A 17,446-nucleotide genomic window follows, 5' to 3' on the forward strand; every position below is an offset into this window, starting at 1 on the left:
ATAGCTTGTACTCCTTCCTCTCCCCTTCCCTTTTTAATCTGGCTTCTTCTCCCTTCCTTCCCAGACCTGATGATGGGTTTCGTCCAGAAATGTCGACCATTTATTCCTTTCCATAGATGCTGCCTGGCCTGCTGCATTCCTCTAGCATTTTGTTTGCACACTGTTTGAAGCCTATTTTCAAACTACAACAAATTTACAGCGATTCTCACCCTATTCAATCAACTCAATATTAATTGCAAGACCATTAAATTTTTGAACAACTACTGCACTGAGGCATTTTGTTTACTGTATACAACACATTTGACTAAAAGCTAGTTGTATGAAATAATTTAACTACGGTATATTAAAATTACACTGAACTTCCTGTTTTGTTTACTGGAACACATCAGCCTACCCTGCAGAAATATGATATTTTGAAAACCAATGAACTTTAATGTTTGAACAAAATTATCCTTTATTGTTTTGTATGCATATGCTCAAATTTTTAAAAATATTCAAAGTTCATCCAACTTCCAATGCACGTCCATTTGTTTCAAAGTATCTTACGTTCTCGTTTATGAAGCTTTCTGCAATCCTTTAATTGATTTGAACAGAATCTTTGATTAGTGGATGAACTGATGAACAACACTGGAACTCCCTCAACTATATCTGGAAGTGGAAAATCATTCAGGAATCCAATCATGAGGCATTGTACACATTGCTTAAGGACAGGCTCAAAAGACAGTTTAATTTTTACTTGTATTTACCACTTACAGATGCCACTTCCTCAGATAAAACTTTTCATTAAATGAACAAACCTGGTGATGGAAATATTTAAAACATAACAAATACTATAAAGAAGGAAAATAGCAGTAGCAAAGAGACTGGAATGAAGAGGAGCACATGGTGTCTATTGCAATAAGAACAACAGATAACTCAAATATTGACAGGAAAAAGGCATCTGTGCAATTGAACAGATTGATGATTTTGCAATGTATGTAAATGACAAGGGAAAAACTGAAGGTAATATATCATGTCTCATAAATTGATCATTTTTGAAGAGTGTATTGATGATATCTGGGTGGTAAATGCTGTCTGCGTAGACTTAAGCAAGGCTTTTGACAAGGTCCCATCTGGAAGACTGGTGCAAAAGATGGGATTACATGGCATCCAAAATTCACAAGGATATTGTTGGACCTGGGGGGGGGGGGGGGGGGTGGTGGTGCTTGAGTTATGAGGAAAGATCAGATAGTCTAAGACTGCTTTCCCTAGAGTGAGAGAGGCTGAGTGATGCCTTTAGAGATTTATAAAATTATGAGGCACATGGATAAGGCAGGCGGTCACTGTCTTTATCCAAGAGTAGGGGAGTCTAAAACTAGACGGCATCCATTTAAGGTGAGAAGGAAAAGATTTAAAAGGGGCCTACAAGGCAAGATTTTTCACAATACGGTAGGTACATGGAATGAGTTGTCAGAGGAAGTGAGAGAGTTTTGTGTGCAATTACAATACTTCAAAATTCATATTGACAAGTTCAGGAATAGGAAAGGTTTAGAAAGGGGGTTCCCAACTTGGGAGTCCACAAACCCCCTCGGTTAACGGTAAGGCTCCATAGTATTAAAAAAGGATACGAACTCCTGGTTTAAAGGGATATGGGCTACATAGCAGGCAAATGGGATTAGCTCAGGAGTGCACCTTATTTAGCATGGATGACTTGGGCCAAAGGCTTTGTTTTTGTTACATAACTCTATCAACTCTGTAGTCAAGTTTGTTAAAGATAGAGGTAGTCAGAAAAGTGAGCTGTGATGAAGATGTAAAGAATCAAGAAATCAGCAACAACTAGGTAAGTGGGAAAATATTAAGTTGTTCACTTTGGCAGGAAGAATGAAAATTAAAGTAGTGGGAAAGGATCTTGATGTACTGGTTCAGTCATGTTGCAGACCTGCAGATATGTGTAATAGTATGTTGAATGTTATTTTGCAAGGAGGTTAGAGACAAAAGTAAGAGTCATTGTGATATTGTACCTCACCCTGGAATACTGTGTAGCTTTGCACTCAATATAGGGACAACTAGAAATAGGCCTTAGTTTCAGTGTAGCATGTTTCTAAAGTTGATTGTTGGGATGAGAGGACTGAAAGATGAAGAAACAATAGATGTAGGAGTAGGCTATTCGGCTCTTCGAGCCAGCACCGCCATTCAATGTGATCATCGCTGATCATTCACAAGCTTTAGGAAGACTGGCCCTCACTCAATGGAGTTGACAATGAGAAGCAATCACAACTGAGACTTGCAAACTGTACAGTTGGGTTGTGGACAGTCCACAACAAGCAACTGAGATGAGAAGACGTTTCTTTATGCAGGGACTTGTAAAACTTAATCTTTATCCTTGGGCTGTGGATGTTCAGCAGAATAAAATCAAATATGAGAAATACATACGCAAATAGAGAACAAAATAGTGAGGTGTTAATCGGTTCAGAATCTATTCAGAATTCTAATGGCAGATGAGAAGGTGTTTCTAAAATGTTGGTGTGGGTCTTCAGGTCCTAGCACCTCTCTCTAATGGTAGTAAAAGAGGCATGGCTTGGGTGGTGGGGATCCTCAATGACAGATTTTGCCATCTGTAGATGCCTTTGGTCCTGGCAAGGCTAGTGCCCATGATGGAGCTGGCTGAGTTTACAACACTCTGCAGCTTTTGCTGATTCTGTGCAGTGGCCCCTCCATACCAGATGATTTTGCAATCAGTTAGAATGCTCTGCATGTATATCTAGAAACTTGCAAGAATCTTTCATGGCATACCAAATCATCTCAAACTCCTAATGAAAAGCAGTTGCTGGTGTGCTCTCTGAGTAATTGCTTCAATATGTTGGGCCCAGGATAGATCTTAAAGGATATTGTCACCCAGGAACATGAAACTGATCATCCTTTCCACGGCTGGTCCTTCAATAAGGGCTGGTGTGTGTTCCCTTGACTTTCCCTTCTTGAAACTCGCAATCAATTCCTTGGTTTTACTGACGTTGAGTGCAAGGTTATAGTTGGAGCACCATTCAACCGGTTGATCCAGCTCATTCCTGTAGACCACCTAAACATCATCTGAAATTCTGCCAACAATAGTTATGTCATTGGCAAATTTATAGATGGTGTTTGAGCTGTGGCTAGCCACTGTCACGTGTGTAGAGGGAGCAGTGGACTAAGCACACATCGTTGAGGTGCACCAGTATTGATTGTCAGCGAGCATGTTATTTCCAAATGCACTGACTGCATCTAAAATCACTGAAAATTTTAATGATTTAATAGCAAGATTATCAAATAGTAATTAATTTGATCTTCAACAGTATTTCTGATCTTTTGATACATTACTTTTTAAAAAAAATTGTTCTTGGTAGATACATAAAATGGGAAAGGGAAGATACCTATATTTTATGCGGCAGTAGAGTTTTGCAGCTAGTAGAGCTATGGCCTTGCAGCAGCAGATCCTTAGGCTCCGGTGATGCCTGTGTTGATTTTATACATTCTCCCTATGAACATATGGGTTTCCTCCTACATCCAAAGATTTCATTCATACAGTGCAGAATAGGCCCTTCCAGCTGCACCACCCATTTACAATGACCAATTAACCTACCAACTGGGACATCTTTGGCCTGTGGAAAGGAACCGGAGCACCTGGAGGATATCCAAGCAGTCATGGGGGGGGGGGGGGGGGGGGGGGGTAATTGCACAAACTCTTTAGAGTTGGGAGTGAGATCCAAAATAGAGAAGTAATGCTATGCGAGTAACAAATTTTATTAGGAGATTAAGAACTGTAGAAAAGCAGAGCTAAAACAGTAACCCCACAAAAAACAGTTAATTAGCATAGTGGAAAGAAAAAACAGTTAACATTTTGGCTAAGTGAGCCATCCTAAGAACTGAGTTCGTCCAGCATTTCTGTTTTTGTTTCAGATTCTTAATGTCTGCAGTTACGTTTTCTGAAAAAGTAAGCTGGTTGCTAATAAGCTACGAGTAAAGCTGCGGAGATGGGTAGTGGGGTGGAGGGGAGGGCTATGGTTATGAAGCTAGAAATGGCAGAACTGAGATATACTGCCTTTACAAAAGTGCACATTTCTAACCTAGCGAAAGGAACAGTATTGCAGTGTAGCTCCAGTTAGGGAAAGTGGGAACCATAGTCTGATCAGCGAATAGGTCAAGCAGGAAGTAGTTAGGTTGCAAAATAACTGTGAGCGAATGAAAAGCTGGAAGATTATGTGTGGAAGGAAAAATAGAATGACAATATGCAAAAAAAAACACACTAAGGATAAGATAGATACATGGTTGAGTAGTGCAAATTTGAAATAATGGTAAGACCAAGAGTGGCTGAAGAAACTGATAGGAAGGTGATATGCTTTTACAGCTCATTTCAATAATGTCCTTTCAAAGAAATACTTCACATAAAAGGTTTAAATCCAAAATGTATTACAACCATAAAATAAAAGACTGAAATATACTTATCCATTTTAAATTAATTACTAAAATATTAAGTTATCCTTGTATATAAACTGTAAATGAAAAAAGGACATATGTATCTCACATTTATTCAACATTTCATTTCTGTTTTCAAGTAAAAACAGAGAAAGAGGTTTTAAATAAATGTTGTAATCCGGATTCTAAATGAAATGCAAAAGCCTCTAATGATCTTTGTCAGCACATGGTATATGATCTCAACCAACAGCTGGCATAATCCATTGCTACCATGGCAACTATGCCTTTGGTTTGCTGTCAGAGGAATAATGTACTGATGATGCTGTCAGTTGAACTTTTGTTAATCAGTTTATAAAAACATATAGGGAATTATTACAAATGACATGACTATGCACCAGAAATATTAGGAAATCAGTTTTAATTCTTTACAATAAAAATAATATGGCCATTAAAAAATACTTCATTTAATACTCATCTCTAGTAATTGTAGATTTTTATCACAGTCCTGGTAACTGTTAGGCATCCTGTGACTTAATAAATTTTGCAATAAAAAAGCCTATTGTGTCCTTATTTGCCAAGTTAATTAAATCAGTCATCTGACTGAAATCCATACGTGAAGAATAATCAAAGGTGTCCTTTACAGATACACTAGATGGATTAAATCTCTGCAGCAATTTCAACTGATCTTCTGAAAGTCCAATACTCATCATACCTCCTTCACCCAGGTGAGGTTCCTGCGGGAAGAGATGGTCATTGAAAAACATCTCACCAAATATAAACCTTTAAAATCTATTTTAAAACAGTTCCTTTTAAGCAATATCAATGTCAAGCATATGAAGAAGCCAATTAATGCTAATGAGGAAATTTTAAGTAGTTTTATAAAAAATATTTAATTATCATACAAAATTTATTATTATGCAATAACAAGTGTAACATTGCAAACTGAGGATAAAATAAAACCTTATAGATACAAGAATTACTTTTTAAATAGAACAGGTGAGATTAATTATCAATATGCAACTAAGACCTTTTTAATTTTTTAAGGTATCCAAACCTCCAAAGTAAATAGACCCACAAAGTGTAACATCTCAAAATAGAAAATCAACATCAGCTTAGATCCTGCTAACACTATCAATCTGGAATCACTGCCCAGAACCTCCCATTTGTCCTCAAACAATTCAATTCTTGTACTTAGATTTCCTCACTTGTAGATCTGTCAGCTCAGACTGGCAATACCTGCTCTACGATCTCCGTGAACACAGGTGCACCAAAAAATTGGGTGCTCAGCATCCTGCTCTGGTCACTTTACACTTATGACACCGCTGTTATGGGCCAAGGCAAAATTGGTAATGAATCTGGCTGAGTGGTGTCATAACAACTACTTACTCAATGACAGCAAGACCAAAGAGCTGATTATAGACTTCAGGAGAAGGAAACCAGAGGTCCATGACTCAATCCTCAATGGAAGATCAGAGGTGGAGAGGGTTAGCCACTTTAAATTCTTAGGTGTTATTATTTTGGAGGACGTGTACTGAGATCAGCATATAAGTGCAATTCTGATGAAAGCACAGCAGTGCCTCTACTTCCTTACGAGTTTGCAGAGATTTGCATGACATCTAAAACCTTGACAAATTTCTCTAGATGTGTAGTGGAGAGTATATTGACTGGCTCTATCACAGCCTGGTATGGAAACACCAAAGCCCTTGAATGGAAAATCCTACAAAAAGTAAGATACAGCTCAGTACATCATGGGTAAAGCCCTCCCAACCACTGAGCACATCTACATGAAATGCTGTTGCAGGAAAGCAGCATCCTTCATCAGGGACCCCCTGCCACCCAGGACATGCTGTCTTCTTGCTGCCATCAGGAAGAAAGTACAGGAGCCTCAGGACACACACCATCAGGTTCAAGACCAGTTACTAACTGCCCATCAACCATGCTCTTGAACCTAAGGGAATAACTTCACTCAATTTCAATTGACCCATCGTTGAAATGTTCCCACAACCATTGGACTCACTTTCAAAGACTCTTCATCTCATGCTCTCAATACTTATTTTTCCCGATAGGTTTGTTGAGTATAGTCACAAGTAAATTAATCTCAGGAGACATATGTACCGGTACTTCGATAATAAAATTTTCTTTGAACTTTAAACTGATCAGATAAAGGAAATAAATTTTGCTGGTCCAAAGCATCCCAGAGCTGAACTATGTGGTATGAGCAGTGTCTGGGTCTTCAAAATGAAAGTGCTTAAATAGCCCTAAAAATGCTGACAATTGACTGCACTTTCTCCCACCCCCCCCCCCCCCCACCCCCCAAGCTTTGCTGGCTGTAATTCTGAAGGTTACTTTGAACAGTTTTCAAATGTCATTGAGATTCACAAACAAAACTATCACAATTGAAAAATTTAAAGTATTTCTTAAATTTTTCAAACATCTCAAATTTTTTAGATATACAAGGGATAAGGAGTGAGTGCTGAAAAGTAGCACTGAGGTAAAGAATCAGTTTAGCATAAATAATTAAAAACATCACACTAAAGTGAAATAGAGTTTGTGACTGAGAGAGCATTCAGTTTTTGTGCCGGTATGCACTGACTGCCCAAGCAATAAATCAATTTTCTGCACCTGTATTTGCTACAAGTCATAGATAACCTCCAACAGTCTGGATCACTTTTAGTGGATGCCAACTGTCAATGTCGAGGTTGAAGTTTGCCCTAGTAGCCTGACTTCTAGAAAGAACTCAATACTGCACTGGAATCCTCTGCTGGATGGCCAGGAAGCTAATTGTAAAATAGCGAAATGGCCATCCACAATGACATACATAGAAACATAGAAAACCTAGAGCACAATATAGGCCCTTCGGCCCACAAATTTGTGTTGAACTCGTCCCTACCTTAGAAATTCCTAGGCTTACCCATAACCCTCTATTTTTCTAAGCTCCATGTACCTATCTAAGAGTCTCTTAAAAGACCCTATCATATCTGTCTCTACCACCGTTGCCAGCAGCCCATTCCACACACTCACCACTCTCCAAGTAAAAAACTTAACCCTGACATCTCTTCTGTACCTTCTCCCCAGCACCTGTGTCCTCTTGTGGCAACCATTTCAGCCCTGGGAAAAAGCCTCTGATTATCCACATGATTACTTACCTATCTTCAGATAAAAATAAACACTGCTGCTAGCAGCTACAGAGTAACTGCTGCCAGGCTAGTTCAAAATACTCCCTGGTGTCTTGAGGCAAGTCATAACAAAAAGGGACAATAAATGTCAACAGTCAATACTGATATTTCTCTATCTCCCTAAAGTGATCAGCCTATAAACATTATTATATGTTCAGTGGCTGCTTTATTAGCTGTCTCCTGTACCTAATAAAGTGGCTCTTCTGCAGGCCCATCCACCGAGGTTCAATCTGGTATGCGTTCAGAGATGCTCCTCTATATACCACTGTTGTAATGTGTGGTTATTTGAGTTACAGTCAGTCTGACCATTCTCCTCTGTCTTCTCTCATTAAGGCATTTTCACCCACTAAATTGACACTCAGAGGATTTTTTTTTGGTTTTTGCACTGTACTCTGTAAACTCTAGTGACTCTTGTGTGTGAATCTCCCAAGGGATTAGTAGTTTCCAGGATACTCAAACCACCTTGCCTGGCACCAACAATCATTTCATGGTCAAAGTCCCTCGGACCACATTTATTCCCCAATTCTGATGCTTGGTCTTAACTAAACCTGAACCTCCTCACCATGTCTGCATGCTTTTATGCATTCAGTTGCTGCTACATGATTGGATAGTTAGATATTTGCTTAATGAGTATTTGTTCAGGTGTACCTAAAAGAGTGGCCCTTAGTGTACTTTTTGAACAGCATTAAGCAATGTATCTAAACACTGTAAATAATACCTGTTGATGGAGCCGTAAGCAAGGAAAAGTACTTAGTGCCCAAGCGACTTGTTCTTCATTTTCTGCCAATGTTATTGTACAGGTGCTATAGACCAAGATGCCTCCAGGCTTTAGTAACTCGACTGCCTAAGAAAATACTTCAATTAGTGAACAAATCAAATATCATCTCCATCAAAATAATCCCAAAGTTAGGATTGTAACAAAAACAGAAACTGATGGAAACAGTATTTGAAGATGACTGAACAGCAAAGTGAAAAGAACATTTACATTTTTTTAAAATTCTGTTGACAGAGGAGCAAACAGAGACATCAAGGAAAACTGCACTCTCAGATGACTCTTCCAAAAGAGTCAGATGACTGTAGAACTCTTCCAGGACTGCACTGGAGTGTCAGCCTTGGCTTTTTTTAAACTTAAGGCTCCTGAAGTGGGATTTGAACCAATCTTTTAACTTAGACTTGCGAGTGGTTTTCATAGAAAAAACAAAATAAATAGAAAAGCCTACAACACAATACAGGCCCTTCGACCCACAATGTACTTACTTTAGAAATTACTTTGAGTAACGCATAGCCCTCTATTTTTCTATTCTCCACATACCTATCCAGGAGTCTCTTAAGACCCTTTTGTATCCACCTCCACCACCATCGCCGGCAGCCTATTCCACGCACTCACCACAATCTGCGTAAAAAACTTACCGCTGAAATCTCCTCTGTACCTACTTCCAAGCACCTTAAAACTGTGTCCTCTCATGTTAGTCATTTCAGCCCTGGGAAAAAGCCTCTGACTATCCATACACCTCTATCATGTCACCTCTCATGACCTCCATCGCTCCATATTCACTCAACCTATTCTCATAAGGCATGCTGGCCAATCCAGGCAATATTCATGTAAATCTCCTCTGAACCCTTTCTATAGTTTCCACATCCTTCCTATTGTGATGTGACCAGAAATGAGAACAGTACTATAAGTGGGATCTGACCAGGGTTCTATGTAGCTATAGCATTACCTCTTGGCTCTTGAACTCAATCCCACAGTTGATGAAGGCCAATACACCATATGCTTTCTTAACCATACAGTCAACCCGCGCAGCAACTTTGAGAATCGTATGGACTCAGAACCCAAGATCACTCTGATCCTCCACACTGCCAAGAGTCTTACCATTAATACTATATTTTGCCATCATATTTGACCTACCAAAATGAACCACCTTACACTTATCTGAGTTGAACTCCATCTGCCACTTCCCAGCCAAGCTTTGCATCCTATCAATGTCCTGCTGTAACCTCTGACAGCCCTCCACACTATCCACAACACCCCCAACCTTTGAATCATCAGCAAATTTACTAACCATCCCTCCACTTCCTTATCCAAGTCATTTATAAAAATCACAAAGAGTAGGGGTCCCAGAACAGAGCCCTGAGGCACACCAGCAGTCACAGACCTCCATGCAGAATATGACCCATCTACAACCATTCTTTGCCTTCTGTGTGCAGGCCAGTTCTGGATCCATAAGGCAAGGTCCCCTTGGATCCCATGCCTCCTTACTTTCTCAATCTGCCTTGCATTCGATACCTTATCAAATGCCTTGCTGAAATCGATATACACTACATCAATTGCTCTACAGAGAAACATAGAAAGCCTACAGCACATACAGGCCCTTCAGCCCACAAAGTTGTGCCAAACATGTCCTTACTTTTGAAATAATCTTGGGTTACCCATAGCCCTCTATTTTTCTAAGCTCCATGTACCTATCCGGGAGTCTCTTAAAAGACCTTATCGTATCTGCCTCCACCACCGTTGCCAGCAGCCCATTCCATGCACTCACCACTCTTTATGTGGAAAACTTACCCCTGACATTTCCTCTGTACCTACTTCCAAGCACCTTAAACTGGTGTCCTCTCGTGTTAGCCAAAAGACACGACCTGCCTTTGACAAAGCCATGCTGACTATTCCTAGATCAAATTATTCCTCTCCAAATGTTCATAAATCCTGCCTCTCAGGATTTTCTCCATGAACTTACCAACCACTGAAGTAAGACTCACTAGTCTGTAATTTTCTGGGCTATCTCTACTTCTTTTCTTGAATAAGGGAACAACATCTAAAACCCTCCAATCCTCCAGAACCTCCCCCGTTCCCATTGATGATGCAAAGATCATTGCCAGAGGCTCAGCAATCTCCTTCCTCGCTTCCCACAGTAGCCTGGGGTATATCTCGTCTGGTCCTGGAGACTTATCCAACTTGATGCTTTCCAAAAGCTCTAGCACATCCCCTTTCTTAATGTCTATATGTTTAAGCTTTTTAGTCCCGCAGTAAATCATCCCTGCAATTGCCAAGGTCCTTTTCTGTAGTGAATACCGAAGCAAAGTATTCATTAGGTTCCTCTGCTACCTCCTCCGTTTCCATACAAACTTTTCCACTGTCATACTTGATTGGTCCTATTCTCTCATGTCTTATCCTCTTGCTCTTCACATACTTGTCCCTGGCATTTTCCTTAATCCTGCTCGCCAAGGCCTTCTCATGGACCTTTCTGGCTCCTCTAATTTCATTCTTAAGCTCCTTCCTGCTAGCCATAATTTTCTAGATCTCTATCATTACCTAGTTTTTTGAAACTTTCGTAAGCTTTTCTTTTCTTCTTGATTAGATTTTCAACAGCCTTTGTACACCAAGGATGGTTCCCGTACCCTACCATCCTTTCCCTGTCTCATCAGAACATACCTATGCAGAACTCCACACAAATATCCCCTGAACATTTGCCACATTTCTGTCATACATTTCCCTGAGAACATCTTTTCCCAATTTATGCTTCCGTGTTCCTGCCTGATAGCTTCATAATTCCCCTTACTCCAATTAAACATTTCCCTAACTTGTCTGTTCCTATCTCTCACCAATGCTATGGTAAAGGAGATAGAATTGTGATCACTATCTCCAAAATGCTCTCCCACTGAGAGACATGACACCTGACCAGGTTCATTTCCCAATACCAGATCAAGTACATCCTCTCCTCTTGTAGGCTTATCTACATACTGTGTCAGGAATCCTTCCTGAGCACACCAACAAACTCCACCCCATCTAAACCCCTGTCTCTAGGGAGATGCCAATCAATATTGGGGGAATTAAAATTCCCCATCATGACAACCCTATTATTACTGCACCGCTCCAGAATCTGTCTTGCTATCTGCTCCTCGATGTCCCTGTTACTACTGGGTGGTCTATAAAAAACACCCAGTAGAGTTATTGACCACTTCCCATTTCTAACTTCCACCCACAGAGACTCAGTAGACAATCCCTCTATGACTTCCTCCTTTTCTGTGGCTATGACACTATTTCTGATCAGCAGTGCCACACCCCCACCTCTTTTGCCTCCCTCCTTGTTCGTTCAGAAACATCAAAGGACTGGCACTCTAAGTAGCCATTCCTGCCCCTGAGCCATCCAAATCTCGGCAATGGCCACAACATCATAGCTCCAAGTACTGATCCACATTCTGAGCTCATCCGCTTTGTTCATGATACTCCTTGCATTAAAATTGACACTTCTCAAACCATGTCTGAGTGCATTCCCTCTCTATCACCTGCCTATCCTCCCTCTCACACTGCCCACATACTTTCTCCATTTGTGAGCCAACCACCCCTTCCTCCGTCTCTGCAGTTTGGTTCCAACCCCCAGCAATTCTAGTTTAAACTCTCCCCAATAGCCTTAGCAAACCTCCCCGCCAGAATATTGGTCTCCCTTGGATTCAAGTGCAACCCGTCCTTTTTGTGTAGGTCCCAATGATCCAGAAATCTGAATCCCTGCCCCCTGTTCCAATCCCTCAGCCACACACTTATCCTCCACCTCACTGTATTCCTATACTCACTGTCGTGTGGCACAGGCAGTAATCCCGAGATTACTACCTTTGAGGTTCTGCTTCTCAGATTCTTTCCTCACTCCCTGTAGTCTGTTTTCAGGACCTCCTCCCTTTTGCTATGTCGCTGGTACCAATATGTACCATGACCTCTGGTTGTTCATCTTCCCACTTCAGGATAGTGTGGACGCGATCAGAAACATCCCGGACCCTGGCACCTGGGAGAAAAACTACCATCCGTGTTTCTTTACTGAATCCAAAGAATTGCCTATCTGCCCCCCTAACTATAGAGTCCCCTATCACTACTGCCATCCTCTTCCCTACCCTACTCTTCTGAGCAACAAGGCCAGACTCTGTGCCAGAGGCAGCCACTGTTGCTTACCCCAGGTAGGTCGCTCACCCTCCCCAACAGTACTCAAACAGGAGTACTTATTGTTAAGGGGAACAGCCACAGGGGTACTCTTTAGTATCTGACTCTTGCCCTTCCCTCTCCTGAATGTTACCCACTTATCTGTCTTCCGAGGCCCCAGTGTAACTACTTCCTTATAGCTCTTCTCTATCACCTCCTCTCCTTGCCTGACCAGACGAAGGTTATCGAGCTGCATCTCCAGTTCCCTAACACGGTCATCCCACATCTGACACCCAGTACAGAACACCAGCCTCACAGACATACTTCCTATTCCTATTCTTCACAAGTAATTTACCTCGCTCGACCCATCATCGTTGAAGCTCCGTTGAGACAAAGTTCTCCTGCTCTGACTCCCTCTACTCTGTTGCCTGCTCTATAAAGCTATCTTCTTTTTAAATTCTCCCCAGTAGCTTAACTTGGTGACATCCACGTGCAAGCGCAGTCATGCCTCAATCAAACCGCTAAAGAAAAAACTCACTGCTTTTAAATTCTTCCTGCCGGTCTCACTTACTGACAGGCACATGCCTGCGCAGTCACGCCTCGATGAGCTCCAGTTGATATCATGAAAGGAGAGCACTGGAGATTCAGGTAACTGATTCAGATCAGAACTGCAAGTTCATTAACTTTTATGATAAATAATGACCTAGGTAATAACGTCCCACTTTAACTTGCCGTACATTAAATGGGATAAATGAACCTTTGGTAAAATAAAATCATATTTATTAGTCAGTTATAATTGGGTATTTCAAAACAATAGATCTTTCTGCAAAATCACCAAGAGGCAACATGTAAAAAAAAATGGATTTGCCTTTTTGCATTAAAATGTATAAAAAGGGTTGACTAGTGAATTTTAGCAATTACAGATAACATATACAATTAAATGCTTATATACTGTATAGAGAGTTCAATAATAGGACAGCACTTACCTCTCTAAATAGCTTTCGCTGCAGAGGCTGGTAAGAAGTGATTTCCTTTAAGCTCCAGTCACAGGCCATATTAGGCCTCTGACCTAACCCACTGCAGGGGGCATCCAGAAGTACCCGATCAAAAGTTTCTGGGGGGAATGGAGGTCCCTCTGCAATTAATTGAAAGAATTAAGATTGTTTCCAGTACACAAGTGTAATGGAATGCGAAGTAATTGTTATTCTGGCTCCAGTGCAGCACAATAAGATAAACAACAGATTCTGCAGCTGCTAGAAATCCAGAGCAACACACGCAAAATGCAGGAGGAGCTCAGCAGGTCAGGTAGCGTCTATGGAAAGGAATAAACAGTTGATGCTTCAGGCTAAGACACATCCTAGATGGAATATGACTTGTTGCTCCTCCACCTTGAAGGAAGTTCTCAACCCAAAGCATCGATTATTTATTCACTTCCCTAGACACTGCCTGACCTGCTGAATTCCAACAGCATTTTGTGTTACTGCAAGATAAAGAAAAAAATACTAATTAAAAATCACAGTAAATGCATACAATAGCTTATATACAGATTAAACAGTTGTATACCCACAACTGTTTAATATCAATATTTAACTGAATTCTTAACTTTAATAACACAAATTGCAGTTAAGCTTAGATGCTCCAAAGAAAACACAAGAAATTAATTATTTCAAATATCCAGCACCTGCAGTTTTATTAAACTTTTAAATTAAAATGGACATCTGTTGGTTACAGCTTTCAAAGTCACTTCAATTGTGAGATTCCTCATCATTGTCAAGCTGTCTTATAAATAGTCAAGGCAAAAAGGGGATACTTTATCAACCATAATTCCTTGCATATTCCTCTTTTTCATACAGTATATTTTAGGCAGGACAATATAATTACAAACTGGCTGATTTACTGAAATTAACTACTAAATACTGGCCACATACTTGGCTGTTCTATAAATTTTCATTCACATTCTTCAAATCCTGTAGTTGCAAAAGGTATTCTGGAGAATGAAACAGCTTTATATATAAATCACATTCTCAGCATTTTCCAACACTACTCTGTGATTATTTTATTTCATACCTTGCTCATTCCAAATCCCTTCTTTTGCAAGGGCTTTAGTACCATCATAACAAAACACTTGTATACTCTTCAACTGTAAGTTCTCAGCGTTCTGCTTTATTTTCCTTACTTTATTTGCAATCTTATCAATTGCTATCACTTCACCCTGTAGAAAAATTGTTCCAAATTTTAGTAAAATATTAATATTTTTTCATACAGTATTCATTATTTCAAGGACAAAACCAAAAGGCATAAGGAGAGCTTCAGATACTGTGTCAAGTATAACACAGATTTAAATTGAATTTCAGGTTTCCAATACTAAAAGCTAATTTTATATTTCTTCTACTGATCAAAGAATTCATTGAAAATCAGTGCAAGACTTGAAAGGTGTGGATTAGGAACAGTGCTTTGCAAACACAGACCAGTGTGGAAAGATGACGCTTAAATTTGGAAAAATATTAAGTTCTTGGAAATGATAAAAGTAAGAAAGAGTAAATAATTTCAAAATGTTTGTGTAATTTTGATAGACAATCTGACAATGGTCCCATGATAAAGAAGAGTTTAACTTGTGAAGGTATATTTCCCTACCAACTAAATTAACAACCTTACCCAGAAAATGGAATATATAATGCTGCAATATGGATTATTCAATTTCATTTGAATGAATAATGAATTAGTATGTAGGAGAATCAGGTACCTATGCAAGTAACCTAGAGTTTGTGATTTTCTTGTCATATTCTCTTTGCTTCATAAGTGCTGACCATAGAAAAACCCAGGTACAGGTGTCCCCCGCTTTCCAAACGTTTGCTTTACGCAACTTCACTTTTACGAAAGACTTACATTAGTACCTGTTTTCGTTAACCGAAAGAGGATTTTCGCTTTTACAAAAAAAGACGCCCGCTTTAAACTTGTGTTTACCCCGAGAAAGACTACCATGATGGTGAAGCCTTGCGCGAGCAGGTGTGTGCGTGTACGTATCACTTTTTTACTACAAATCAGTTTTGGCTCAATCTTCCTGATTCTGGTAAGTGAAACTACACTGTACATATGTTATTTCTACTTTATATAGCGGTGTATTTATCATACCATTCCTGCTTTTACTATATGTCAGTGTTATTTTAAGTTTTATGTGCTATTTGGTATGATTTGGTAGGTTATCTTTTGGGTCTGGGAACGCTCAAGAATTTTTCCCAGATAAATTAGTGGTAATTGCTTCTTTGTTTTACACCATTTCGGCTTATGAACGGTTTCCTAGGAACGTTCTACCTTCGAATAATGGGGGAAACCTGTATATGAAAAAGCAATATCCTTGCAATGCTCAGCATTGTCAATCAAGATCCATCATGCAGAAACAGGTTCTAGATTGCCCAAGGGGTCTATTCCAATGTTATCGGAAAGGGACATTCCCATGGAATCAAATGCTGAGAATGCTCAGGTTTCCTTAAGTATTATACTTGCCCTGTGGTATCTCTCACTTGGACACAATTGTCACAATGACAACTCACTTCTACCAATCGGCTTACCCTACTGGTCTAACAATTTATCCACTGTCCATCTTCTGCTGCCCATGCTATCCAATTCCCTAATCCTTCTGACTAATGAGCCCTAATGCCACCATCCCATTGATCCCTGACCTCTTCTTTCCACTAAAAGCCTTTTTGATCACTAACCCATTTCATTATCTTCCCCACATCCTTTTCCCCTGCTCTAACACCTCTTTGGCCTGATCCTACTTAATTTTGCAGTGGTTAGCTCACTGTAAACCAAGCTTCACCTAACTTTACCAGTGCATTTCAAGTTCAAAGTGACATTTCTTTTCTAAACACAAGAGATTCTGCAGATGCTGGAAATCCAGAACACCACACACAAAATGCTGAAGAAACTCAGCAGGTTAGGCAGCATTTATGAAAATGATGCTTCGAGCCGAGACCCTTCATCAGGATTGAAAAGGAAGAGGGAAGACACCAGAATAAAAAGGAGGGGAAGGAGGACAAGCTAGAAAGTGGTAGGTGAAGCTAGGTGGGTGGGAAAGGTAAAGGGCTGGAGAAGAAGGAATCTGATAGGAGAGGAGAGTGCACCATGGGAGAAAGGGAAGAAGAAGGGGCACTGGGGATGTGATAGGCAGGTGAAGAGAGCAGGTAAGAGGCCAAGTGGGGAATGAAAGAAGATGAAAGGGGGAAGGAAAAATCCATGTTCATGCCACTGGGTTTGAGATTTCCTAGATGGAGTATGAGGTGTTGCTTGCTCCACCACACTGAGACTGGCCTCATTGCGGCAGAAGAGGCCATGGTCTGACACTTTGGAATGGGAATGGGGATAGGAATTTGAATGATTTTTTTCCAAAGAACAATTCACCACAGCACCAAAGTTCAATTCCAATCATAGGGAATACAAATTTTAACATGCAAAAATTTACTAAATAACTTAAATGAATATCCAAAACCAAACTATATTAACTTAAGATCATTACATCCGAAGAGCTGAGATGTAAAGCCACTACCCTTGATAGAGTTTTCCTTTAACCATCCCTAGGAAATAGTTCATAATCAACAGTATAAAAATTTAATACATCTATCACAATTCTACCTCAATTTTGCTGGAGGCCTGATGGTGAAATTAAAATTCTCAGCTGCACATAGCTGACGTTTATACAGAACAGCACGGTAACAATCCCTTGGGTCCACGTGTCTGATCTGACCATGATGCCAATCTAATTAATCCCATTTGCCTGCATATGGTCTGCATCCCTCTATTCACAGCCTGTTGTTGGCCTGTCTCATTGCCTCTTAAACATTGCTATTATATCTGCTTCTGCCACCGCTCCTGATTAGTGACAGAATGTGATTTTCAGGTTGACAAACTGTTAACTAGTGGGGTGTTTCCCATATTG

The 17,446-nt window shown here is 40.1% G+C and overlaps 1 protein-coding gene across 4 annotated transcripts in view; it reads right to left on the bottom strand.

Moving 5' to 3' along the window:
• Nucleotides 1-4,829: 4,829 nt before the first annotated feature.
• nsun6 (NOP2/Sun RNA methyltransferase 6) overlaps nucleotides 4,830-17,446 on the bottom strand; it is a 30,654-nt gene continuing 18,037 nt past the window's right edge. For all 4 annotated transcript variants that reach the window (XM_073054621.1, XM_073054620.1, XM_073054619.1 and 1 more), the window contains 4 exons: nucleotides 14,578-14,722; nucleotides 13,497-13,645; nucleotides 8,323-8,448; nucleotides 4,830-5,162 (listed from right to left, as the gene is read on the bottom strand). In XM_073054621.1, coding sequence (XP_072910722.1) covers nucleotides 4,944-5,162; nucleotides 8,323-8,448; nucleotides 13,497-13,645; nucleotides 14,578-14,722 — 639 coding nt within the window. In that variant the 3' untranslated portion in view covers nucleotides 4,830-4,943. The remainder of the gene's footprint in view (nucleotides 5,163-8,322; nucleotides 8,449-13,496; nucleotides 13,646-14,577; nucleotides 14,723-17,446) is intronic.

The sequence above is a fragment of the Hemitrygon akajei genome, chromosome 8 (assembly GCF_048418815.1).
Source record: "Hemitrygon akajei chromosome 8, sHemAka1.3, whole genome shotgun sequence".
NCBI lineage: Eukaryota > Metazoa > Chordata > Chondrichthyes > Myliobatiformes > Dasyatidae > Hemitrygon > Hemitrygon akajei.